The sequence below is a fragment of the Pterocles gutturalis genome, unplaced genomic scaffold (assembly GCF_000699245.1).
Source record: "Pterocles gutturalis isolate BGI_N339 unplaced genomic scaffold, ASM69924v1 scaffold29641, whole genome shotgun sequence".
NCBI classification, from domain to species: domain Eukaryota; kingdom Metazoa; phylum Chordata; class Aves; order Pterocliformes; family Pteroclidae; genus Pterocles; species Pterocles gutturalis.
This window is the reverse complement of record NW_010101334.1, coordinates 49691-75636: the sequence shown is the minus strand read 5'-3', so window position 1 is coordinate 75636 and position 25946 is coordinate 49691. Positions and strand designations below refer to the sequence as shown.

The 25946-nt window shown below is 40.0% G+C and overlaps 1 protein-coding gene across 1 annotated transcript in view; it reads left to right on the top strand.

Annotated features, from left to right (window-relative positions):
* TPH2 (tryptophan hydroxylase 2) overlaps positions 1–25946 on the top strand; it is a gene marked incomplete at its 5' end in the record, with an annotated part of 47537 nt that overhangs the window by 3317 nt on the left and 18274 nt on the right. Inside the window, 4 exons of the mRNA XM_010083115.1 lie at positions 2846–2913; positions 8196–8392; positions 10132–10267; positions 15713–15839. Of these exons, the coding sequence (XP_010081417.1) occupies positions 2846–2913; positions 8196–8392; positions 10132–10267; positions 15713–15839 (528 nt within the window). The remainder of the gene's footprint in view (positions 1–2845; positions 2914–8195; positions 8393–10131; positions 10268–15712; positions 15840–25946) is intronic.

The window sequence follows — 25946 nt, the reverse complement described above, 5'->3', positions numbered from 1 at the left end:
TGCCACAAATAGCTCTTAGGGAAGAACTGATATTAACTAAGGCGTCAGAGAAGAAAGAGTTATGAAGGAAGACTTCCTTGGGCACTGAGGAGGTTACTACAAAATAAAACAAAGCAACATGTTCCTGTTTCTACCTGAATGCAGCAGATGGGAAGGTGTCTCACATAGTCTCCTGACTTTGGTGACAGGAGACAAGCCTGCATTTCACACAAGCTGTGTCTGCAGTAGTGCCAAATGCTCAATGCAAAAGGCAAAAAAAAAAAATAAATAAAAGGTTTGGTATTTTATTTATTTTGGCTGATGTCTATAAATACTTAACCTCCGAGTCTTTAGATGGCATGTGATTGCAAGTATTTGTGTTACAACATTTTCACTTCTTATAAATCCCAGTTTCTACCTTTGGACCACTTGGCTGAAAGACACCAGTGGTAACTGGTTGTATTCATTTCTACTCTGAAGTAAAATAGGCCAGGTTACATGGATATTGTAAGAAATTTCCATCTGGAAGGAAGTAGGTAATGAACTTGTGGGTTAACCCACGACAGAACTAGAGATATCTGACTGTAAGACTGTCTTGTAGTAGCATCAGAGTAAACTGTAGCTGTAGGTTCCAGTCTCCTTTGTTTTTTGTCACCCATGTTTTTGTTGGTACTGGCCAAGTTGGTGAAGAATGGCTGTGAATAGATTACAAGTGACTGCAGAAGATCAGTTCAGTGTAGGGGACTCTGTGAGAGTCCTGAGTGATGCATCTGTACTATGCCATGGTACTGCAGTGCCTGTGCAGACTCCCCTCTGGTGACTGCCTTGGCTGAGGAGAAGCAGGTACTCCTGGCAGCCCTGGGTTTGGGGCTCTATGTCAGTGCAGAAATGTCACTCGGACTACTGCCTTCTGTCCTGTCTGCTCCACAGCTCCTACAGCTGCTATGCTGTGTCGGGGTCTCAGGCACAGACCCTCATGCCTGTGCACAAAGGCAAAGGGACATCATCACGGTGTCCCCTGGCAGCCCCACTTCCCTGTCTCTGGTGTCACCTGCCCATGGGTCAGCCACGATAAGCATCATCACCTTGCTTGGTTTTCAGCTGTCTCTGCTGTGCGTGGGCCCTTCCCACACTGTGGGCCTGCAGCTGGGGAGTGTGTTCCTGGATCCTGGCTTCTGCCATGTACTTCTTGATGACAAACTAGGAGTTATGTTGCATTTTCTCAGAATGGAAAAGTCTGTTGATTGTCTTCAGCCATTAAAAGTAATTTGGTTCAAACAGAGGCTGTAGTGGCAGCTCATTCTAGCCCTGAGTCGATGACGGGCCATTTGATACTGTTTTATGTTCTGAGCTGGTGCCTTCATTAAATACTTGAGTGCTCTGCTGAAAATCTGCCTTCAGTTTTACAGACAATGAAAAAAGACATTTGCATTATATGAATATATATTTTAGACTTGGGGGAACTCTTATAAACATAATTTACACACCATTTGTTAGCCTATGCAGCATGCTAGGTATTAGAGATGGGGGAAAAAAACCTGTAAATTCTGTGACTGGCCTTTCAAAGGCCACTGCTGGTGCCTGCCCTGTTTCTTAGCGGTGGCGCGTAGGTGCCAGAGGACCAAAGAGAATTACCCTATTACAGAACCAGCACAGCGCCACTTCAGCAGCATAGCCCCAAGCCACTCCACAGTGGTTTCAGTCTCGGTTCCACTACGTGTGACAAGCTTTTAAATCCCCTGTGCTGTCTTCCATCCTCTTTTGGCTCTTGAAAGATTTGCAGCTGAGTAACTCAATGCTTTTTTCAAAAGGTATTAAGCAGACAAGGACACTCCCGCAGATTATAGCAACTTCTTGCCAGTCAAAAATCATTTCTGTGTAGGGGTGGAGGCTTGAAGTTTTTCTGCAGTCCTTTGACATCCTCCCCTACTCTATCCCAGCAGTGCAGCTTTGGTTATGGGGCAGTAAAATGCCTTCTGAGTTTTCTGGAAGCTCATACAAATATTTCAAATCAAACAACATTATCTCTTCATTCCCTTCAGTGATTTGTGTTTATGTATGTGAGCAGTAAGAAAAAAAATGTATTTTGCTTTTCAGCTTTGACAAGGGAAACTTAAATGCACTTTCTGCACTACTAACTGGGGAACTTGGATAACTCTTTACCCTTTTTCATCTTCAAGAGGTTAGCAGTCCTGACTTGAAAATAGATAACTCTTCTTGTAGTCCAAAACCTGAAGTGTCTGCGTCTTTTATAGGGGTAGAAGAGATCTTGTTTTAGTTTTGAATAGCTTAAAGGGCTGTAACGGGCTGGTCTCTTGCACTCATTGCAAAAGCTGTGACCCTACTGTAGCCCGCAAGCCCTTCCTCTATAACTCAAATTGGAGCAAAACGCATATTTGCTGCTTGAGGCTGATGGTTCAGTCTCTAATGCATTGGTTAAGATGGCAGCTGCTGAAGCAGAATCTTCAAAATGAGTTGTGTATGAACTCTGGGCACCTGATTCTTCTAGCAAAAAAAGATGTATTAAGGATAGGTCAATTATTCTGCTTTGTGCCTGCATGTATGTGTCCATTTAGATTAAGGGAAACCTGAGTGAGATGAAATGATAAGGAAAAAATTTCCATTTTTCAGCATCTTGGATGAATGACTATACCTATGCAGAAACCTGTCTTGAAAAAACTCCTGTGTGACTTTGGTGGGGAAAAAAAATGAAGAAATCCCTATGTTCTATTGCAGTCCAGTAGATAGTGTTAATCAAAATACAATATAATTAGGTACTAAATAAACACTTTAATGATTTCTTTTGTAATTCTTACAGCTAATTTTCTGTCCTTATTGTAAATTACTCTCTTCTTCGTTGCTTAAGGGATTTAAAGACAATGTCTATCGACAGAGAAGAAAGTACTTTGTGGATGTTGCCATGGGCTATAAATAGTAAGTACTGGCATAATTCTTCCCCATGCTGCTGACTAGTTAGAATTCATGCTCTACTTAATCCTGTAGGATGAAGTTTAACAGTAGACAAAGTCATCCTTTAAACTTTGACTAGTTTATTGTAGTCTATAAATGACAAACCTGATGCTTGAAATCCTGTTACATTTTTTTGGTACAGATAACAGGCAAGTAAAGCATTTGAAAGGTAAGCACTGCCTCTCTAGCATTTTATTCATAGCTGCCTAAACTTTAAGAAACTCTTTTACAAATGCTTGGCTGTCTTAATTACAAACTGATGCACTGCTGAATTGCACACATCTAGTGTCCCTAAGGAGCTGGATGAGCTCAGTAGAAACCAAAATTATTATTGTCTTTTCATATGCATACTCTACTGGACACTGCAGAATGCCATGTATCAGTGTTGCCAACACAGCTCTAAACTTCTCAGAATTCAGTCAGTGGATTTCTCTGTAGTTAGTGGAGCTGCTGTCTGTGCACACATACACTGCATGTGTTTTCTCATTTTGATTTTCCCAAATCAAGTCAGTATTTTCAATTTCCTGCCATCCCTGGAAGTTAGGAAACTTTCTCCACTACCTACAAATACCTACTGTGTTGTAATTTTCTTGTCACAGAAGCATTCAAATAATTCTATTCATACTCTAGATTTTATTTGCAACAGGCCTAAGCCCTCATTCTGAAGGGAAAGAACATACTAATTTCATGTTCTTTTCCATTTTACCACACTTCAGGTTTTTCATTTTTCTCCTTTCAGATTTCTACCTACGTTGTTTAAAGAATATAAAACACAACAATTTTTTTTCTGCCTTTGTAGAAGTTATGTCCTGTCAGGAAGCAATTCAGAAATGGATTTTTGAAGGATTTTCAGTTCTCTTTTCTTTAGCCTAGTCTACAGGCTGCAGAAGGCTGGAGACAGGAAGATTAACTCTGCTTTGTGACCATATAATCCTGATTATACTTCTCCTTCGCTTTTGTCCCATTCCTGTCATTAACCTATTGCCAGTCTAATAAATGTGTAAGTGCTAGTGTCAGTTAGCTGGGTGCTCATTCACCCACCACACTGAGCTCTGCCTGCTCGGGGCACGGTGCTGGTTGGTAGAGAAGCTTCCTGTGCTGACCAGGTAAGTCCCAAGTTTAGCCAGCTTTCAAATGTGAATTGAGACAGTTTTTTTGTTTGTTTGTTTACATATGATTGATTTATTATCTTTTTTTTTCAGTTTAATGCTTGCTGTAGAGTTAGTTTTTTCTTGCCTAATATTTATATCACAGTGTGAAATGTCAAGCAGGTACCTGTGGACAAGGGCAGACTGTGCTTTATGTTGGATAGTTCTCCGTTTACCTGTGATGGTAGCATTTCACAGCTGCTAAGTTGCTGGAAATATTTTCCTCCTTTCTACCTCTCAAGCTGCCTAAGTGCTGGAAAGATGGTGCTGCTGGCTCACTAAACAGTAGTTGGTCTTCTGCTACAAAGGTGTTTTTTTTTTTCACCCTGAAACTGGTTAGAAATGTCTTTTCACAAAAATAATGTAAAGTAATCCTGCATATTCCCAGGAAAACAGATAAAAGAAAAATCTTTTCTTTCTTTAGATTTTAAAGGCTCAAGAACCATTTCTGCAGGCACATTACAAAAATCAAACAATGCAAAGCAGAGGTTGTTTGGGGGTCAGATCTTGTACTTCAGCAGAACTGCTCAGATATACTACTTCATGCCACTGATCTTTTCAAACCTTTAGAAGATTTCAACCTCTTCCTATTACTAGCAGCAGAGGGAAAACAAGATCACGTAGTTTCAGCCAGAGACCACAAAATGGCCTGGAGGCCAGTGCTTAGGGCAGTTACCTGAGATGTGGCAAAATCTTGTTCATACTCTTCAGGTCTGCTGCAGAGGTTATACAGTGGCTGCACAGCAAGTCTCTCTCTGGATATGCCTGTAGAGACAGCCCAGGGAGATGTTTACTCTCAGCATCCTGCAGCTCAGCCTAAGCCATGCTGAGGAAGGGTAAATCAGCTCAGGGAGGACTCTGTGCTGCTACCACTACTCTGTGCTGCTACCACTAAGCTGTTTCTGCTGCCCATGCTGGGGAGCTCAGAATTGGTTTAGATGTCTCGACACTAGGCTGCAGTCTCATCGCACCCTCTTCTGTCGCCTAATGACTGTTTACTTAGTTATGCAAAAAGGGCAGCTCTGTTGTAAGGACTGCTTCCCTTAGGGATAGATTCAGAGCATTGTCTTGAGCCTCTCAATATCTTGCAGGTAGGTGACCTTCCTGATCATTTATTGAGGCTTGATGCGTTTCTACTTTTCATTTTCCAGTGTAAAAAACAAACAAACAAACAAAAAACCCCAAAAAACAAAAAAAAACCCCAAAAAACCAAAACAAAAGAACAAAAAAACCCCCAAACCCCACTTGTTTCCTTAAAAAAATGAAAGAGATTTGGCTGCAGTGAATTGGCTCTGTAAAAAAATTGTTGAGTTGAAAATCCTGGTTCAGCATTTCCTTTATGAATTGCTGCTATTCTACAGTGGTAGATGTTTTGCTTTGGTTGAACATAAAGAGGCTTCTGTAGCAGGGAGAGAGAGAAAAACACTAAGAAATGAAGTTAGAGGAGCAGATATTTCACGGTGCTGGGTGTTAAGGGGGAAGACATGTTAATAGAGCACAGCAGTGAAGATCAACTGTATGAAATATATGGACCAAAAAAAAAAATTCCTCCCTCTTTCACTTAGCTTCTCTCCTAAAGATAGTGAAAGTGTGTTAATCTTGCTAATTAGTCCTTTGAGACTGATCAGGGATTGCAAAAGTATTGAAAAAATTAAATCTGGAGGCAAAATATGAGGTCTTAGAGGGAATTCATAATATGAGTAGATAGCTCGTCACTATGGCAAAATGGGAAGATCCTACTTTAATAAGGGGAAATAAAAATTCAGGATAGTTTCACTTGTAGAGTCTTCTTTCTCAGGCCAGAGAAAACGGGCTGTACAGGCTGGCCATTCACGTGATTTATGGAAAAGTTTGAGTGCAAGGTGAGTCTTGCTTGTTGAAATAAGAGGGTAAGAAAAATGAGATTTCCAGAGCTCAGTAGGAACAGCACAGGTCCTTCCTCAAGTATGGCTGCCTCGATCCTCTAGATAAAGAAAGCAATATCATGATCAACTGGAAATATGATCAGCTCTCCTAGGCATAAATCCTATTGAGGAATTGACGTTCAGTGAACCTTACTTCAGTACTAATGAATTAACTGAAGCAATAACTAAGTTATAAACCTTTTAGTGAGCAGGGAACAAGCTTCAGATCCTTGATTATATTTGTGCCTTTCTAAGTGACAGGCTAAATAGAAGACTGAATTTTTCCGCTGGTGCACACATTTCTTCCTCTTTTCTGGGCCAATGCTGACTTGTACGGGCAGTATCCATAGCAGAGGTCAGGTCTAAGGAAGAGTGAGGAGGCTACTGCACTGTATTCTGGCAACCCCAGGTGGATGGAGTAGCAACCTGCTTGTATCTGTCACGTATGGTACAATGTAGAATAGCTGTGTTATGCTTTCCATGAGCTCGCAGGCAGCGTAAGGCTGATAAAATGTAAAGGTGAAGACAAATACTAGACCCGAAGGACTGATTCCCATTGCAGAATGGGCATGCACATTGCAGAATGGGCCCAGCACAGCTTCTGTGAGAAATGCTGCAATTCTTGTCATGTCTGCAGAAGGGTGGCTGAAAGGGAGCTAGTGGATGTGTTGGATGTTCAGCGAGTCCTTAACAAGTATGAATACTTCATACGAAGTAGCCTTTGACTGACAGATACTGCCATGGATCAAAATCCTTTGATATAGTGAAAGGCAAGGGGATTCAATAGTAAGTTTTCTATAAAGGTGAGGGGACAGCCACAATGAATGTAGGGTGGATGCTCTTCTGCAGTTCCTACACGCACAAGAGAGCAGCAATTGTGTGTGACATAAGGGCTCATTCCTTGTTACCTTGTACAGTGGAGACAGGATTATGAAACAGGTGATAGCTGGGATGGAGAGCCAAACCCCAGCAAAAGCCCAGTGCTGCAGTTCTGCTGTGGTGGGATTTGCCATGCCCGACAGTCCCATTTGGCTGCTGTCTGCGACACTGGGGAAGCCTCAGCACTGGGCTGGGAGTGCTTACGTTGCCAGCCCTGTGGCAAGGGAGTGAGAGACAGGGACTGATGGAAGGAAATCCTGTGAATCCCTTTGCTGATCTGTACTTCATTACAGTGTGGCAAAAGAGGATACCTGAGGAGAAGGTAGATTGCACAGGTTATGTACTATAGATTGTGAACATTACATCCAGAGAGAGATTATCAAGATTCTAGGGGGAATTCATAACATGAGGTGGTGGCCTACAACCATGGCATGGTAAGTTCCTTACAGCTAAATTCAAGGCAGTGCAAATTGGAAGGAGCCATTCCCGCTCTTCACACTGTCAGTCAGTTTTGAATTAGCTGTAACCACTCAAGGCAAATCTTGGATGTCAGAGACTGACTATCAGGTACCCTGGAAAGCTTCTGTTTTGCAATTTCTGTGCATCATGTAAGAGGGAGGAAGCAGAGGAATGGTGCAGAAGAAAAATAAAGTGAGATGTATTTAGAGGCTTAGTTTCACCTAGAGGCTGTTGCCTCTGAGTTGAGCTTTCTTGTGATGTAGTGCTGCATGAGATTGGGGTTCCAAACATATCTGCACATGTAAGCAACAGTCTAAACAATAAATATACTTATTTAAAATGGATCAACACATTTCTAAGCATCTGTTTGCCTAATCTTCACTTTGTAAAATTCTAGGTAATGATGCTGTGTGAACATTATATATTTTAAAGAATGCACAGAGCATGTAGTCTGCTGATGGTCTTACTGAATCTACAAGTTAAACTGAGTCAGGATCCCTCTGTTAAGCACTTGCAAAGGCATCAGTGGCAATATTGAGAAATATTACTCTAGTATAGGAACATGGCATATAAGGAATTCATCTTTCTACTGTGATATGTACTAAGATTAAGAAATAATCTCATTGCTGAATAAGAAATACAGTTCTTAAGAAATGAATGTAATATGTACAACATAACATCAAGAAGTAATTCTAAGGAAAAAGCATCTATCTGTCATTTTAAAACAGTTTTTAATAGTTTTTGTAGTCTCTGCCTTTATTTATTTAAATAATACTTTTCACAGAAATTTTGCCATCCACAGTCTGTCTAGAATCTTCTTGTATTCAAATGTATTTTGTATTATTTTTTTTTACAGTGGTCAACCTATTCCCAGAGTGGAGTACACAGCTGAAGAAATTAAAACATGGGGGGTGGTATTTAGGGAACTCAGTAAACTCTATCCCACCCATGCTTGTCGTGAATATTTAAAAAACTTTCCTCTGCTGACAAAGTACTGTGGATACAGAGAGGATAATGTGCCTCAGTTGGAAGATGTTTCTATTTTTCTTAAAGGTGAGATTTGGATTTGGTTTGTCAATAGATATGGTTTCATGAAAACACTCTTTTCTGTTAGTATGAAATACAAAGCACGTTGAATCAAAAGATGCCTAGCATTGTCGGTGGACTTTGGTTTAGTACGAAGCATAATTCTGGTTTTGACATTCTCCGTGGCAGAGAGTTTGTTGAGTCAAGACAGTTTTATGTGTGTATTTGCAGGGACGAAGTTGAGAGGAATGAACCAGCTGAACATGTGTCACATGATATTATCTTGCACAGGGAGGAAGGTCCTTCGGTACAATGAAAGGAAAAAGCAGAGATAGCTCTGCTCTTCTCATTGCCACAGGGTGGGTGTTCTGATAACCACAGTGGGCATCCCCCAAATATCCAGGCAGTTAAAGGAGGGAATAAAATTCCAAGATAACTGAATTTAAAGAGGAGAACAGATTTGGCACATTGTTGTATAGCCTGATGAATAAGAGGTTTTTCTGAGTGTCCAAGACCTCATGAAGCTAGTCATTGTATTTGTATGTTGAAAGAAATCAGTGGGAATCGATAGGTGATCTGGTACTAATTTCGTGTTATTTTTTTAAGGGATCAGTACATTACATATGCGAGTTTGAAACTACCCTTATTTTTCATCTGTAATGGAAATGTATTCCATATGGAAGAAGTGGTGGACATGAACCTGCTGGTTTTGACTCTAGAGGAAAAGCCACCAAAGATTTAATTTAAGATTTTCGTTTCTCCTCAAGGATCCCTTGAGATACATATACTTGTTCCTTAATCCTCTTGCTTGGGAGCTCAGGAACTAAAATATTATAAAGACAAGTGTTTGGAAAAAATGTTATGTGCTGTTAAGTATTATGAGAGAAATTAGCAAAACATTTTGTCCCAAATATGTATGGAAAACCATTAGCTAAGAGAAGTACAAAATTTGTAATGGAATACTTTCCTCAGTCCCTGCATCATCTGTAACTCTTGGTTGTGTCCTTCTGGGTCTCTCATATGTTGTACTGTGGTCTCGAAGGAATGATGCCAAAATGTACAGGTTCTTTCTCCCTAACTGGAAACTCAAAACCTCCCACTTCTTTCAGAAATATGTTTTCAGACTAAATACAGCAATGGTCGTGTCTGTTGAAGAAAAAAATTGGAACATTCTTCTGTAAACACTTGGAAAGAGTAAAGAATTAACTTGGGAGAGAAATGTGCTTTTTGAAGTCACTGAGTCTGGAATTATTCCACACTGGGACTAAACTGACAAAGGAACAGTTAGTTAAATATTTAAATGAGGACCTCAACTGTGAAAGTCAGTATTTTACTGTCACAAACAGTATTTTATCTGTAAAAAATAAGGACAGACTTTATTTAATCCTCTTCTGTTCATCTAGTTTTTTAATATATTTTACAGAAGTCATCTTCTGTTTTGGAAGCTTCTCTCCCACTTGGTACTAGACATAGAAATCAAATACTCTGTCATTTGAGAACATCACTTATGGTATCTTACCATCTTTTCTAGACAAAGTTATTAAAACCAACTTGGAAATACCTCAAGCTGTTTTCATTAAACATATGCTAGCGATGCAAAATGGTTCTTGTACAGAATGGGTGAAAATGATGTGTGGTGATCTTCAGCTAAGCTCCTCCGTGTCATGCTTCTGGTAGAATAATTAACCACAGATCATTACCGGTCCTCAGAAACTGATATACTGATACGTTTATAATACGGTCTTTTATTATCTCCTTCACTTCAGAAAGGTCTGGCTTCACAGTGAGACCAGTTGCTGGATACCTGTCTCCCCGAGATTTTTTAGCTGGCTTAGCATACAGAGTTTTTCACTGCACTCAGTACGTACGACATAGCTCAGATCCTCTCTACACACCGGAACCGTAAGTTGCTACATTTACTTTAGTGCTGAAAAAATATGCTCACTAGATTTTTAAAAGACCCAATTGAATTTGACAAGATTGAAAAGAGGAACCTTCCTACTAATGTAAAAATCTACTTACACTGTTGATAACAAAACCCTTCACATTGGTAAGCCAGAATTTAATTCAAAGGCTCCTTTTGGACTTTCTACAAGGGTCTTAAATAACTGGGTTATTTATGTGGTGGGTCAAAAAATATCTATCTGGATCATTTTTCAGTGGAAAGTGCAGTTTTCAACTACACATTTTGAAAAAGTGTCTAAAATTTTATTTTATGCTGGACAACTGAGGAAAGAAGTTGGGAAAAAAAGCCCTGAATCCCCTGAAAAAAAAGCTTCTAGAATTATAATTTGGTCTTCTTGTGTCCTCATTTATCTTTTTTGGGCCAGACTCCACAGCTGAACTTAATTTCTCTCCTATAACACAACACAAGCAAGTCATGAGGCACTATTCTCTCACCCAGAGAGGATATTAGATATGAAGCCTGTTACGGGGAACATGATAGAAATAAAAGACACTTTAATTATGACTTTCTTGGGACAGCATTGCAGCTTTTCCAAAACAGAAAACAGCCAGTTTGGATGAAATATTTTGGCATTTGGTCTCTCGATGAAAAGAGGGGGGAAAAAAAAGATTGAAGCGATTGTAGTTCTTGTCTTGTGTTATATATGGTGTGCTCTGTGCAGTAATAACAGAACAATACATGTCAGATAATATGGAGGTAGTTTTACCAAAGGCATCTGCTGATCTTGCAACCACAGGAATGAGATTTTTGCAGTGAATCAGTCATCAGGCGGTTAGCATGAAATTGTAGCTGTTGTATAGTGAGCTTGGACTGTTTGAGTGTATTTTGTTTTTTACCAAAATTTACACAAAGAGTTCATACATATACATATTCAGCTCCAGGCCTGTAAAGATTTGGAGCCATGCCTAACTTTGATTTCATGAACAGACTGCTGAAACCATGAAGTAATATTTTTGTATATAAAAGGATTAATGGAAGCTTGTATTATGCTGTATCTAAAAATGCTCTAACATTATTCTGGCAGGAGTCACCAGGTGGTGCTGTTATACACTTATCTACTTTTTTCCTCAGCATGTGAACTGGGCAAAGCATTTCCTGAAATGCTATGAAGCTAGTTTTGTGTGTGTAATTCTTTTGGGAAAGAGGTGGTAATCCCTGAAGGAATCCAGTCACCTCTGTAACCTCTGTAATTAGAACTTTAACCTCTTCCATTTTTAGGCAGATAGCTGTGATGTAAAAGCCTGAAAGACGGGCTTGGATATATGACCTGGACCTCTTCTGATCTATCTGAAAATATCTGTAGATATTTCAAAAAAAGAAATTGTATTTAGGAAGTACCAGGTTTTGCACCAATTATTTCCTCTCCTGTGGGAAGCCAGTGTCTGAGATGGCAGCACCTGCCAATGTTCAGCAAAAGAATTACGATGTTTACTTAATACAAACTAGAAGAACATTTTCATCTATTGATAGGGATTTAGGTACCTAAGTCCAACAGGAACAAAGGAAGGAGCATCTTCCAGGAGACAATTAAGTGCATCTATGCTTTTGCTGATGTTTTGTATATTTGAGACCCCTGTAGTTTTCAGGATGCTCTTTCCATTCAGAATTATGCAGTGTATCATAGCTGACCCTTAGTAGTAATGGCAGCTACTTTTTTTCAACCTTTCTGATCATGGTGTCTGGAAAGTCACTGTGTAGTAATAATAGTTCAGTTAGAATGAAGATTTTTATCCCTTATTTGGCTTGAACTTAAAAATCCAGGTTATGGTCTTAACATCTCTAAATATGACTAACAGAGGGATTAAGTTGTCATAATGATGTTACTCTTTTCTTGCAGACATATTTGTTCACATAAATTAAATAATGTGTACCAACTACCAGGAACTTCATAGGAAAATTTTGAAAATCCCTTTCTAAATGTGTTTAATTTGTGTCATAAGATAGAACATATAGTAAGTGTTATCAGAAATGCAGAGTGAAATCCCAGCTTTTTTGGAAGCAGTGGCAAAACTAAATAGACTTGAGTAGGAACAGCTCTTAATCTTCCACGGTAGCTGCAATGCCCTGAGATCTGCTGGCTGATATATGGGGTCATAATGAGGTTTGCTGCAGGTCTTTGGCTTGGTGAATGTTGCATTTCAATGATATAAACCTGGTAAAAAGACTGCCTTTGACTTCAGTGGGCTTTCCATCAGGTTTAACACCCAGGCTATAGAGTTAGATACAAATTAGAGAGTTCATTTCGTTTGATCGGTATCACTACTATATGCATTTTAAAACATTTCTTCCTGAGTTTCATTATGTTTCTACTACATTCACAGAGCTATATAGATTTCCTCTGCTCTGCTAACTAATTTACTCCAAGAAAAATCTTTTGCTGTGAAAAGTGCATTACAAAAATCTTATTTTCTCTGAGCAATGTGTGTGAATAAATTAAAGGAACTTAATTATTTTCTGAATAAAACAAAACAAAAGAATCAAGCCTTGGTAGTTAAGTGAAGAATTATATTGTTTAGACTATCTATAAAGGGCCAGACTGGCAGCAAAACCTAAGAGACTCCAATGACAAACCCAAGTGCAGTTTCATGGTTCTGCTTGGAAGATTTGGTGTTTTTTTTTTTTTGTGATTTTTTTTTTTTGATCGTATGTTTTTGTTTCAAGTTCCCCTCTTTATAACTACACATTCAAAATACTGTTTTGCAAAGTTTTATTGAAAGAATCTACAGGCTAAAGGCATGAGAGAAATATCTTCTGCCTCCTCATCCTCCTCGTCTTGCCAGGAGAGACAAGTTAATGGGGCTTGGCTTTGTCTGTTCTCGTTTTGTCTGCAAGGATGGAAGTGGCACAAAGAGCCTGTGTCCCTGTGCAGAACTAGAAATAAAACATCTTCACTTATTTGTTTCTGGGAGTTGTAACCTCAGCACAGGAAAGTAGAGACATAGACACTCAATCAGCTACTAATAGTGGTGATGCTGCTGTAGAAGGCTGCCTGGAGACAAGGATGCTTACCTGAAGCCACGAATTTGGAGCCAGTCCCACCTTATCTTCTTTGCTCTCGTTATTTGAACTACTGTTATGAAGTTACCGTAAATATGTCTGGTCTGATGCAGTGCAGAAATGAGTGTTGTTTTCTCTAGTGAAGATGGGAAGTAGAGGTAGAGTCAGAGCTCTGGGCTTCCAGAGAATGGGCTTTGTGGCCCATTTCTGTGTTGGAATGTGATGGTTGGAGGAGTCAGGCTCCCTCCAGTGAATTATTTGGTACTGGGAATTCTCTGAGTGTACCCGTCAGACTGCAAACTCCATTTCCATGCTATCTTTCGTATTGTTAGCAAGCTAAACCTTTCAGGAGATGACAGAAGAAATTGTTGTGACTGGAACTGAATAAATAAAGAAGGGTCATTAACCTTTGAAGATTATCCACTCAAGTGATGCAAACCATGAACAAAGAGATGGATACCGTGCAGTGCCAGCAAGTTTTTCAAGTCTGAGCTCCAGTGAGGAAGGGAGCAGTATCTAAGCTACGGGTCTTGTGGTAGGGAACTTTGATCATCTTGCAAGATTTAAAGCATCACCCAGCAGAGGGGTGAGATCATAAAAGAAAAGACTTCTTACCAGCTGCATTTGAACAAAAGCAGGTAACGAGAAATCAGGGTTTTCCCAGGCTCTAAAGTGACTTGCAATGATGTGGAAACAAGGGAGGAAAGCTCTTACTTTCAGGAGGAAGGACAAGCTTTACCAGGCAGTGGAAAACAAATGCAAACAATTTTCCTTAAGTAAGTATGATGTCTGATACTGTTCCTGGCCAGCTGTATATATCAAACATATTTCATAGGTGTTGACTGCAAATGTTTGTGCACATTCAATTTGAGTGTTCAGCCTGTATTTCAACTAAATCTCTTAATGTCCATGGACCATGTTTGTTTCATCAAGTGGCACAAGAGTATCTGTTTACCACCCCTGCTTCTTTGGGAAATACGTATGTCTAGGAAGGAAAAGAAATGAGATTTGGTAATTCATCGGTACTGTTAAGTGAATTAATCATATATGAGGTTGGCTCAAACTTGTCATGCGCAACTTCAGAGCGGTACTTGTCTCACGAAGAAGTGTGACCATAACATGAGCAAATGTTGGTAAGCATCTGTCAGCGAGGCCATCTGGGCTCAGAAGAGAGACTTGTATGTAACCTTCCAATACTGGAACTGTATTTGATAAGCTTTTGGTGAGGCAAACTAGGAATGCCAAAAACGCTAATTTTCATTTGTATGCATTCAGAAATTACTACTGTCTACCTGAATGCAGTTGGCGCAACTTCTTGGTGAAGAGCACTGAGGAAGGAGACTTTAAATTACATAGAGGGTTGTTTTTCTGTTCATGATTTATCTGAAGTGTCAAGTTCTGTGTCTTTTCAAACAAAAATAGTTTATAAAAGACAAATTGGATGATTTTGGATAGAAGGCAGAAAACTTGATGTTTTCTCCCTGCCTTTAAAACATTTGTTTACGGCTTAGGAAAAAAAAAGAGAGAAATGTCTTTGAAGAGACAAAAGCAAAGGAAATGTCAGATCCGATTTTTAAAGTGAACTTTACTACCAAGTGCATTATTTTCTGTGAACAAATGCACCAAAACTCTCAGAATTGTTTGAGAGCTTTTGTAGATGATGCATGTGCACTTTCGTTGGGTTGGTTAGCAGTTTTTTTGTACACTTATGTCTGCACTTTGTTGTGACTAATAATGCACTTAGGGGTGTGGATAGTAGTTCTTTCCTAAATGATTCCGGTTCTCTGCTTTTTCTGAAATCTGCTTGGTAGAAAGTGGACCACATAACAAAAGTGCCCAGTAATTGCAGCAGGAAGTCAGGACTGAATGAGAAATTAAGCACATAGAAACCTCTGTAAACATCGCCCTGAATTTCTAGTGGCAAGTGGCAAGGTATCTGGTTGTGGAGCTGCACCCAAATGCGGAAAGGGGAATGGAGAAGAGGAACAGGGAACGCGCTGGATTTTGAACTTGATTTGTGTGGAGAGAAATGCTGAAAAGTGTGCTACTGAGGCATCTGGCTTTCCTTTGGGGCAGTTCAGTCTTCATGGTACTAAGCCTGGAAGACAGCAGTGATCAGGCCTTCTTACTCAATCTGGAGATGATGGGGGAATCACGTAACAGATGGGGTGAAATGATGTATGACCCATTTAATAGAAGCAAATCTGTATGTTCCTCTAGAACCATACACAGGGAAGAACTACTATACTGTGAAAAACATGTTTCGTGGTAGGACTTTCAAAGTAGAGGTCAGACCCACGTGAAATGGCTTACGCTAAATTAATTATTGAATGATTATGGAATTAATTTCTGAAAATACTCTCTTTTCATTTCCATTCCCTTAGGGATACATGCCATGAGCTCTTGGGACACGTGCCTCTACTTGCTGACCCCAAGTTTGCACAGTTTTCACAGGAGATAGGACTTGCTTCACTGGGAGCATCTGATGAAGATGTTCAGAAATTAGCCACTGTGAGTCAAAATCTTTTTGTGGCATGCTCTCTCATCTCTCCTCTTTGGTTGATGAAGTGATGTGCTTTGTCTTATTAAAGCTGACTGCATTTTCAGGTTGCAGATGACTATGATTTGACAATCAGAGAGCTTTAGGTGTTTTTTCCATTGTTTTTAGTAGGAGCAAAGCTGAACATACTAGTATTCAGGTAGTCAGTTTTACTTTTTATGTTCAAAACCCGCCGATTTTTCAGGGGTAGCTGAGATGGATTTTGTCTACTTTAAGGTGCTGAAAACAAGTAAGCAAGGTAATTTTGGAAAAAAAAAAGAAAATGTTTTGTTGTGTGCTCTTAGCTCTACGCTTTTAGCTCCCCCACAGGTGGCCACTTTGGCTTTTAGCACTGTTATTTCTGTACTTACTGTTCTGTTTTGCAGCTGTTCATTGCGTTGTAGCGTATGATGGATTTTGAGATGACGTTGCATCCTTGCTACTGCTCCTGTTGGAGAATGTGTAGTTAGTAAGCCAAGGCTGTGGAGCAGTAGATCTAGACCTAGGTCAAATGCCTCAGCTAGTGGTTGTGAGATGGATTTTATGTTGCATCATATGAGGCACATGCCAGTAGACAGTGTGAACTGGAAGAGGCTGCCTGTTAAAGATGTTAGATGCTACCGACCACCCAACTGGAGCCTTCTTGGCCCTTGCACTGAAGGGCCCTGTCAAGTTGCCAGGACTCTCAGCTCCTGCCCGCTTGTCAGCGCTGCTGTAGTGCCGTTTCCACATAACTCATATGCAGCCCTTTGCATCATGACATAAGTTGGTGCCCCCTGGTCTATACCACTTGGCACTGTTCAGTTGTTTTAACTTACTATGTGCTTCCTTTTGGCAATGCTGTTAAAACTAATGCTGCAAATAGTTTAATGAACTATATTGTATAAAAAATCCTCCATATTTAAATATTTTATCTAATTAAAAACTCTGTGACAACCAGCAAAAGAATTGGTTACTTTAAATCTTACTCTACATGAGAAGTGCCGTGGGTATTTAAAGGGTTGGAAATAACTTGGACACAGTGTTGAAGGCAGATTCAAACCAGGTTCAATTAAAGTGTAATAATTTTGGTGCACTGGCTTAGTAGTGGCTTAGAGTCCATCTGCTGAAAAAGGAGTTTGTTGCTATTTATTAGCTTTTTCTCCGTAGCCCTCCAGAAGTGGCCACCAAATTAATTTAATCAAATGGGCCTCACTCCTTAGTTAGATGATAGGCTCAATGTCTTGCTCATGGCCAGTTCCTCTCACATGCTTCAGGGTGTGTTCCTTGTTTTTCTGATGGATGTCTACTGACAAGAAACTGTTGTTTGTACTGAGGTATCGTGAAAGTTGTGTGTCTAGTTGCACGTGTGCTAGCAAGGGACTTAGGAAGCACACCTACCTTGTCACGACTTGCAGCCTCAGGACAAACTAGTGAACTGGCTGTCCCTATAGGTGCTTTGAGGAAAAGAGTATGTCCAAGTCTTTCACCACAAAATAACCTTGGATGATATGGGCTTGTTGCAGAGGACAATGTTGGGATTGATCTGTTTGGGAGGAGATATATTAATATAAAGTGACCTCTGAATGTTATATAAATGCTTTTACTCCTCCACCCTACAGAAGTTCCCAGTTATGACTGACTGTGTCATCCAAACAATGAGCTGCTCCTGAATCACAAAGCCCAAAATAAATGAAGACAGCTGAATCACTTTCCCTTATCACACTGAGAATTTGATATCTGAGTCAAAGTTGATTTCTCCTCCCATGCTGGAAATAGCTCTTTCAGGTGGAAGAGACAGGTAGAGAGAGACTTAAGGTAACCCAGGTGGTGTTATTTTTCATAGAAGCACAATGAGGGGCTGTACTCCTCTGAGGCAGGTGCTTGACAAATCCAGAGATGTTCCTTGCCCTAAAATTTGCAATGTAAACAGTCAGCTTGAGGGCAGGTGGAAAGAACATCTCTCAGCAGTGAGGGTGAGGAGGCCAAGAAATTAATTCAGCTGGGCACCAAATATCACCTGAGGTGCTATTAACCAACTTGTGCAACATTCAGTCCTATTTCCATCCTAGAAAACAACTAGAGATGCAGTGAGCTGAGAAATGCCAGCCAAGAGTCTTACACAGAAAAGCAGTGCAGATTCCAGTGAGGTAACTTCAAAATAGAGAAACGAATGAGCTTGAAGCAATATGCCCAAAGCAAGCTTACCATTAGCATGACCTGTTTCAGAAGATGTTGGTGACATTAACAGTTGAGCCATTACAGGGAGGACAGTGGCTTGAGGAGGAGAGGAATTCCTCGTAGGAATTCAGACTAGAAAGGGAAGAATTATTAGAAGTGATTTTGTGATCCCATTCCGCTCTCAAAAGCCACCGTGTGTTGGCATTGACAGATCTGCTCTTTGTGCCCCATCAGTCCTGAGCTGCAAAGGAGATATGCTGATGTTTTTGTCCCTGCAGAGCTGACATGGTGGACGTAGAGCAAGCGGGAGCCTGATCCCTAGGCAGACTAGAAGTGTTTGATAAATTGCAATTAGTCACATCTGTGCAGCCCCACTGAGGGCAGGGATTAAATGGGAGAGCAGTGGAGAGGCCCTGGTGCTGGCAGGGGAGGATGGCTGCAGGGGAGGAGGGCTGGAAAGGAAGGATGTGAGCTCCCCTCATCTACTTTGAATCTGGTAGTCAGATCAGAGCAAGGAGAAAGGAACGGCTTTTAAAGTTAATCATTCTTACCATGAGAGTGGAATATTGAAAGAGCTAAAAGACTGCCTTTCCAGTGTTTTTTTTGAGAGATGCCATTTCCTTTATAATGTTTTAGGAGAGTAAGAAAGAGGGAAGACACAAAAACCAAATGACTGAGAGATAGGCTACTGAAACAAGGCAAAATATTTGCAGAATCCACCTTTTTTTTTTTATATATTTTTTCTTTTCTTGTAGTGTGGTACAATGCTGTTACTGGCTGAGGAAATATAATATTGGCCATGCGTGTCTGGGTGCTAATTATTATTGTCATGATCACTAATGTCTTCTGCTACTCTGTGTGACTTTCGAAAAATGCTTTTTAGTTGATTTTTCAAGCATGCCTGGTCTTTTGACTTTCGCATAGTACAAAAATAAACAAAGACTGTCTTTTCTGTAGGGAGGACTTGACCTGAGGTTTTTCAACTAATTTACATAATATATCATTTACAACACATTTAACAGCACGTAATGTAAGGTTTTGTCAGGAAAATTGTACAAAAATATACCTTGGTATCCATTTCAGTATTGCCTTGTAATTTGTGGACTTGGGAGCCAGAGAGCAGCTGTCTTTGTAAAGCTGCAAGTTGATAAGCAGGATCCTGTCTCTCTTGCTAATGACAGAAATGACTTCTGGCTCCTGCTGTGTTGTTTCAGTGCAGCTCAGGTTGCCACTTTGTGAGGCGGGATGTATGGGATGTGTTTGTGTATATAAAATTCAGTGGGACACTGAATAGGTAGTGGCTCAGAAAAGAGGAGGTTAGCAGAGGGTCGATGGTTTGTATGCAGTTTATCACCAAATCCTTCCACCCAAGAATTTGGTCATTAGGGAATAATTAGTCACACTAAGTTTTTTTTCCAATTATTTCTTATGGGAAGTTACATTTAAACCTTCAGTTCTCTACAACTGTAAAACTGTCACCTTTTCATCTTTCTTGATAATATTTGTTCTTGTATTGTAACAGCATAGGACAGCAGAAATAAAGAAATTTCTCTTGTTTTTGCTATCCTTTATGCAGAAAACCATAACAATTGCTTTTGAATTTATAGGAATTGTGTGTGATGAGGTCTTGTAAATGTATTTCAGGCTTGTTACGATTCTAAATGCTTTACCGTGCCTGGGTGATGACTGAAGCCAAGGGTCTGTTTCTAAAGCTGAATTTAATTTATCTGTGTGCGTATCACAAATGAAGTATTTTAAAGATATATGCTGGGATAAAAACAACATTCAGAACTGCCTCTCTGGGAGAAGTCACTGGTAATTCCTTTGAGCTTACCTGCCTGTCTTCCCTCAGGTTCTATGTTATTTGGTCTTGTTGGCTTCGTTCTAGTTCTTCTCCCACGCTGAACAATGGGCACGTAATTCAGGACAATTACACATTGTTTCCTGAGGAGATAACCAGAACAGAAGAAACAGGAGCATTGCACATAAAGACTGAGTTGCATTCGGTAGTTTAGGGTAGATGAGGCATTCATGGTCTCGCTAGACAGAGCAGACTGTCTCAGTCTCTCCTCTTCACAAACAACAGATTAGATTTCCCAGAGGGGCTGTTTGATAGTGCTAGGCCATAAGTACAGCTTGTGAACAGGATTACTGTCTTCCTCCATGAAGGAACAAATGGAGCCGAGAAGATAACTATGAAAATATTTGAGATTTTGAACATTCCCGTTGTGCATCTGAAAAATCAAGACTGCTTGCATTTTTCTCATTTACAGTTGCAAAATGATAGACAGTGAACTAACCACTGTGGTAAGTCAGCTTCAGCTCCCCTGCTGGAGCTATTCTGCCATAAAAATAATTATGTATTGGTCAACTGGAACCTGGTATTATAGCCCAAGAGCGTTTCTTGAGCATATTGAAGTTTAACATTCAAATCTCTGCTTGGTCTTTTTTCCTGTATCCCAATTGCATGCTGTGATTGCATGATGAATGCCAAGAGTGAGCATGGTGAATACCCTCCGTCCAGTGGTGACATAATGGAGTTTCTTGCAAAGGAGTCGCTCCCAGCTACACCTGTAGTTAATGACTAGAGGAGCTGCAGCATGAAGAGCTGGACGTGAATATGACTTTAAAACTGCTGGAGTAAATTTTGACTTACTTACGGGAGACATGAAATGACTCTGATTTGGGATGTCTGTCACTTAGGGAAGATGAACCAATTCCCAGGGTAAAAGCTAGGACGATAAAGCTGAAATCAGGTATGATGGATCACTGTAGCTGGACATTGTCCTGCCACACAGAATGAGACTGGAAATACTGTGATCCGTGTTGTTCATTAGTAGATGGCCTGGCTATGTTTTTGCTCATGACTTTGACCAGGCAAAACACCCATCTGTGGATGTATTTGGGAATTGCCCGAGTGCAAAACCTGAAACTGATACAAGAAGCAGAAGAGAAAGCTGATGAAACCTTTTGGCTTTCTTAATCATTACAAAATGATACAGGTGCGTTTGAATCAGGAGGGAAGGATAACTTCAGATGGATTACTTTCCCCTAAATGGTGAGGTGTTGGGCTCAATGACTGCTGCTTTAAAGCATTCCTTAATTCTAAAGGAATTAATAACAGGTAACAGTCTCAATTTTTAAGGGTTTCTTTCAGCAATACTTTTTGATAAAGTAGCTGAAGCATTAATGTCAAATCCCTGCTACAGTGTGCGTAATCAAACAGGTGAGCAGAAGAGATAGTACATATATCACAGAACAGGGGCTAAAGGGGAAAAAACCTTGTAGATTCCAGGGGTCAATGTGCAATATTTTAGCATACTGCAATGTTCCCTTGTAGTGTGTTTTCATGGTCATCACGTCAGAGATTCATGGCACAGGAACAAAATCTCAGCAGTGATACCTAACTAGTTTTGTAGCTCAAAAACAAATGGCTCTGTACTACATAAAAATAAGCTAGCACTCCAGGGAAGTTACTACAGGGAGAATTTGAAGAATTCTGTTGCTGAAATGGGAACAAATACTCAGTGTTTTCTGCAGGAATTGTGACAGTTTGAGGCCTTTGTTGTGGGCTCGGAGAGAGTCTGTTTCCAGGTTTGTATCTTAAGAATGCTGTGCTGGTCAGGCCACATGGCTGGTGCCTTGTGCCCAAGTGCAGCCATAAATAGCTACTTAAGAGGGATGTAAGAACAGGATGAATGTATCAGATTCTTTTCAAGTGTTTTTTAAGTTTCTGACCACTCAGAAATTCAGGGGACTCTTGAGCCAAATGTGGTTTCTATGAATTTAATTATGCTGAATGGATTTCTGTCCAGAGACAGCTGTTTGTCTTTGAAGACATGTAAATTTTTAGTACCTGCCATAACTTTGTCAAAGAGCTCTATGACTCAAGTGTTCATTGCTGGGTGAACTGTGTCTCCTTCCTTGTTTTTAACCTGATTCCTACTAGCTTTTTTGTATTTGGAGAGAGAATGATCAAATCATCCCTGTATGCTTTCTCTATGCCATCATGACTTCACAGAACTGTTTCATTTTCTCCTTTAGTTGTGTCCGTTTCTGACTTGAAAAGCAATTGTTTCTGTATTTATTTGTCATGTGGAAGATGCTCTGTAACTTCGAGTATGTTATTCCTTCCCTGAACCCTTTCCACACTTCCAGCTAGAACTGGAAAAGAAAAAGAAGACACAGGATACTTCAGACACCAGGCTGGGAAGTAAGCAGTTCAAACCCTAATCTGACTTTTGGTGAAGAGCAGCACTGTGGAGTTAAGTGAGTTCTGGATGTGCTTGCTATAGAAGTGGGAGACTTGTATGGCAGGAAGAGTGGCCTTAATGTTGCTGCTATGGGAGAAATGGGCTGCTTGCAGGAGGGAAGCAGGATTCACTGGATCCAACTTTATCAACCAGTGTGGTTCTTCAAGGATACAAGTTTAGATGGTGAAGAAATCCTGTGTCAGCCACTACAGTGAAGCTGGGGAGGTGGACTCCCGATGTTGAAATTGTGGTGGGTTTTTTTTTTATTTGTAGAGGGTGGTATAAAATACTGGTTTGCGAAACATTTTTAAATACAGACCTCCTGCTTTAACTAATTTCTGTGCTAAGTAGGCCAACATAGATCATGTTACATCTGGAAATGAAACATTTAATGCTTTGTAATGTGTGACTCAGTTAAGAATGTGAAGGAGGGTTCACCTGTTACTATGAGGGTGTCCAGTTGGTCGGTCAGTGACCTGCTTCTTGAGAGGATTTCAGGTTGCCCTAATAAACAACATTTTGCACACACAAGTAACTAGAAGTAGTGTTCTATAGTTGTTCTATAACACTCTTGCATATTTGTGTGCTTGAGCCCAACCCAGTAATGAGGAAGCTTGATGCAATACAGAACTAATTTGACTTAATTAGGAACAGGGAAGGAATTAGAAATTTCACTCTAGAAATAATATAGCTCCTTTTAGACAGGATGTGGTTTATGAAGATCAAGCCCTAAGCAGTTAGAAACGCTAAAGAAAAAGCCTCTAATAAAATAACAAATTAGAGCCAGACATTGGATTTGTTTTATTTCTTGTAGCATCATGTTTCCAAAAGTGGTTAGATCATAATCTGTGAGGTTACTGAACTGCAAATGCAAATTTACATGCACACAAGTAATACATTTTGACATATAGGTTAACAAGAGAATGGTGCGAATTTCACACAGCACTGGCTTGCTAATTAGGTTTGTTTATTTTCAGAAGCAACTTCATTTTCATTAAGAAATTGCAGATTCTGCGATAGTAATCTTTGCTAGTAGTTCAATAGCTCAGACTCTGAATGTGTGCTCTGCTACAACAGTAATGAAAGTGAGCCTCAAAAAAAAAAAGCTCAGGAAGAATTTGTGGAATTTAGGAGCGACGCAAGTGGCAAGCATCTACCATATCGGTGTTGGATCCAGTTGAGATAGGCTGAGGAATAGGTAGTATGAGTCTATGAATTTTGATTGGGTTTTTTTGCATATTTATTTTCTCTTGTGACCTATGGTAGGAAACTTATTAGCAAAAAGGCATAAACTGTCTTTTATAGAACATACGTAACTGGGGCAAAAGAAGAGACGAAGCGTAAGCTTTCAGTGAGCAACAGTTGCCCAAGGGTTTTAAGTAATAAGTACAAACAAAGGACCTAAATTACAAGAATAAAGTTTTAAATAAGGAAAATGGGGGAAAAAAGCAATGAAGGAGAAGTTCAGAATATATTGCTACTGCTCTTCCCGACTGCCCCTGTGCCTTCACAAGTAGGTGGAAGGAATGAGATAATCCTCATCTCTGTGTAGATGTTGTTCATGCTGACATTGCTACACTTATTTTTCTGTGGTTGTAGCACATAGATGTGAAACTTGTAAAATACATTAATGTACAGTCCAGAACTGTGGGGATCTCATGCTGCTAGAGCTTTGTGTGTGTACTGTAGTCTGTCTCATACTACGTTAAGAAGTATTCTTAGAGGAATATATAGCAAAGTAACTTGTTGAAGCAAACTAACAAAGTAAATTTTATAATGCCTCCTTGCTTTTTCTACTCCATTTGTTTATTTTTACTGAAATCCGTAAGATTCTCTGACATAGAGTGGTAATTGAGTCAGACGTGGCAGCACAGGGGTATATGGGGAAGGGAAGGAGTTCAGCATGTGGCAACTCATTTCAGCCATGTCTAGGTCTCACTTAGGACTGAGGGAATGTCTGTGCTGTGGGCGCACAGGTGAGGGAGTTGGCTTTATCCATGCTTTCCGTGGAGCCAGGGCAGCTAAGTAGTGCTGCACAAAAAAACTTTTGGTGACTGCAGTTGGGATTCTCTTGGGAGTAGCCCCCTGAATGTAGCTGCCTGGTTATCTGGCTGGGACCTGCACCTGCAGTGCTGTTCCTTGGGGTGGGTCAGCTCCAGGTTCTCCTCACTCAGGGATCTGTGCACCCTGCTGCACTGTGCAGTGCAGCCATGGCTGCGACCCTGCACATCCAGCCCTTCTGTCAGGGGTTGGTGGGCTCATCTGGAGGAGGAAGCCAGGAGATTGTGCTTTCAGGCAGAAACCAAACCAGTTTTGCATAATGAAGAAAGTCCTCAAACCATGCACTTATCTTTTTATTGTCTGGAATATTTCAGTAAATAATATTGCTTCCAGGAAGGGATGTTCACACATGTAGCTTCTATGCATAACTGAAATACCATCTTATGGAAAGTCTTAAAATTCATGTCTGTACAGAGCTGAAAAGATCCTAACTTAATATTCACAACTATGCACTGGTCTGAATTTTTTTAGATACTGGCTCAAGGACTGAGTGTACCACATCTATTAATTCTAATTCTCTGACCCAGCATGTTCCTGGGTATTTTCTTTGTATGCACAGATAAAAGTATGGAAGTAAGACAAAATATGGCTGGTATCCATAAAGAGCTAACTATGCCTAGGGCTTAATTACTTAATGCTGCAGCTTTGAAAGTTGTTCTTGTGCTTGTCGTCATCTTTCTATCAAATGGCATCAAAAGTGCTGGATGGAGTATGGTCCCATAAATTTTTAATTGAGATATTTTGGGGTGATCTACCATAATGATTTTGTAAATATAGCTTAATTATATATTTATAGGTCCAACTCTGAAACTACAGAAGGCCAAGGTGAGGTTTGCCATTACTTTCAATGAGTTTAGTTCTGTAGGCTAAATGCTACCTTTATTTCCATGTATACAGTCCCCTAAAAGTCAATAGGGTTGTACACATACAAATGAAAGTAGGATGTGTTGCTGTAAAATTAATGTCAATGTTAATTTTAATTTTAATTGCCAAAACCTGTTATTTAGGAATATGGGTTTCTGCAGGGAACGAGTTGACTCTTGAGGACTCGTGATTTTGCAGTTGTGTCTCTTTCTCTGTCCAAACCAAGCTCACATGGCACAGCATGCAACAAATTCTGTTAGCTGCTTCTTAGAGCTGGCAGGCCTTCTGATGTTTTTGTATGAAGGGTTTTTTTATTTGTGAATGATTTTGGAAAGTTAAAGCAAATGCTCTAAACCTAGAGAGCGTTATTGAAGCCAAAGAAACATTTACGGAGAAGGGCCTTGTGTCTGTTAATTTTGGTTGTTTTGGTTTGATTCCAGCTGTGGCTGAAGTTGTTGCAGTGAAAGGTCAACAGAACATCAACATGGTGATGCCATTTCAGGCACACTTTGGATACGCCCCCCACTCCCTCAGTCTGTTTGTTAGGTTCAAGCTTGGTTTGGGATTTTGCTTTTGCATCAAAGCCTTAGTTTTGACAAGGTAACCTTGTTTCAGTTAGCATCTGTAAGCTTTATGTTTTCTATACATTATAGAGAATTCTCTCTAGATCATCATTGTGCCATTGGTATAGATGGTGTCTACTAATAGTGCTAGATAAAAAAATTTGAACTCAGAGCTTTT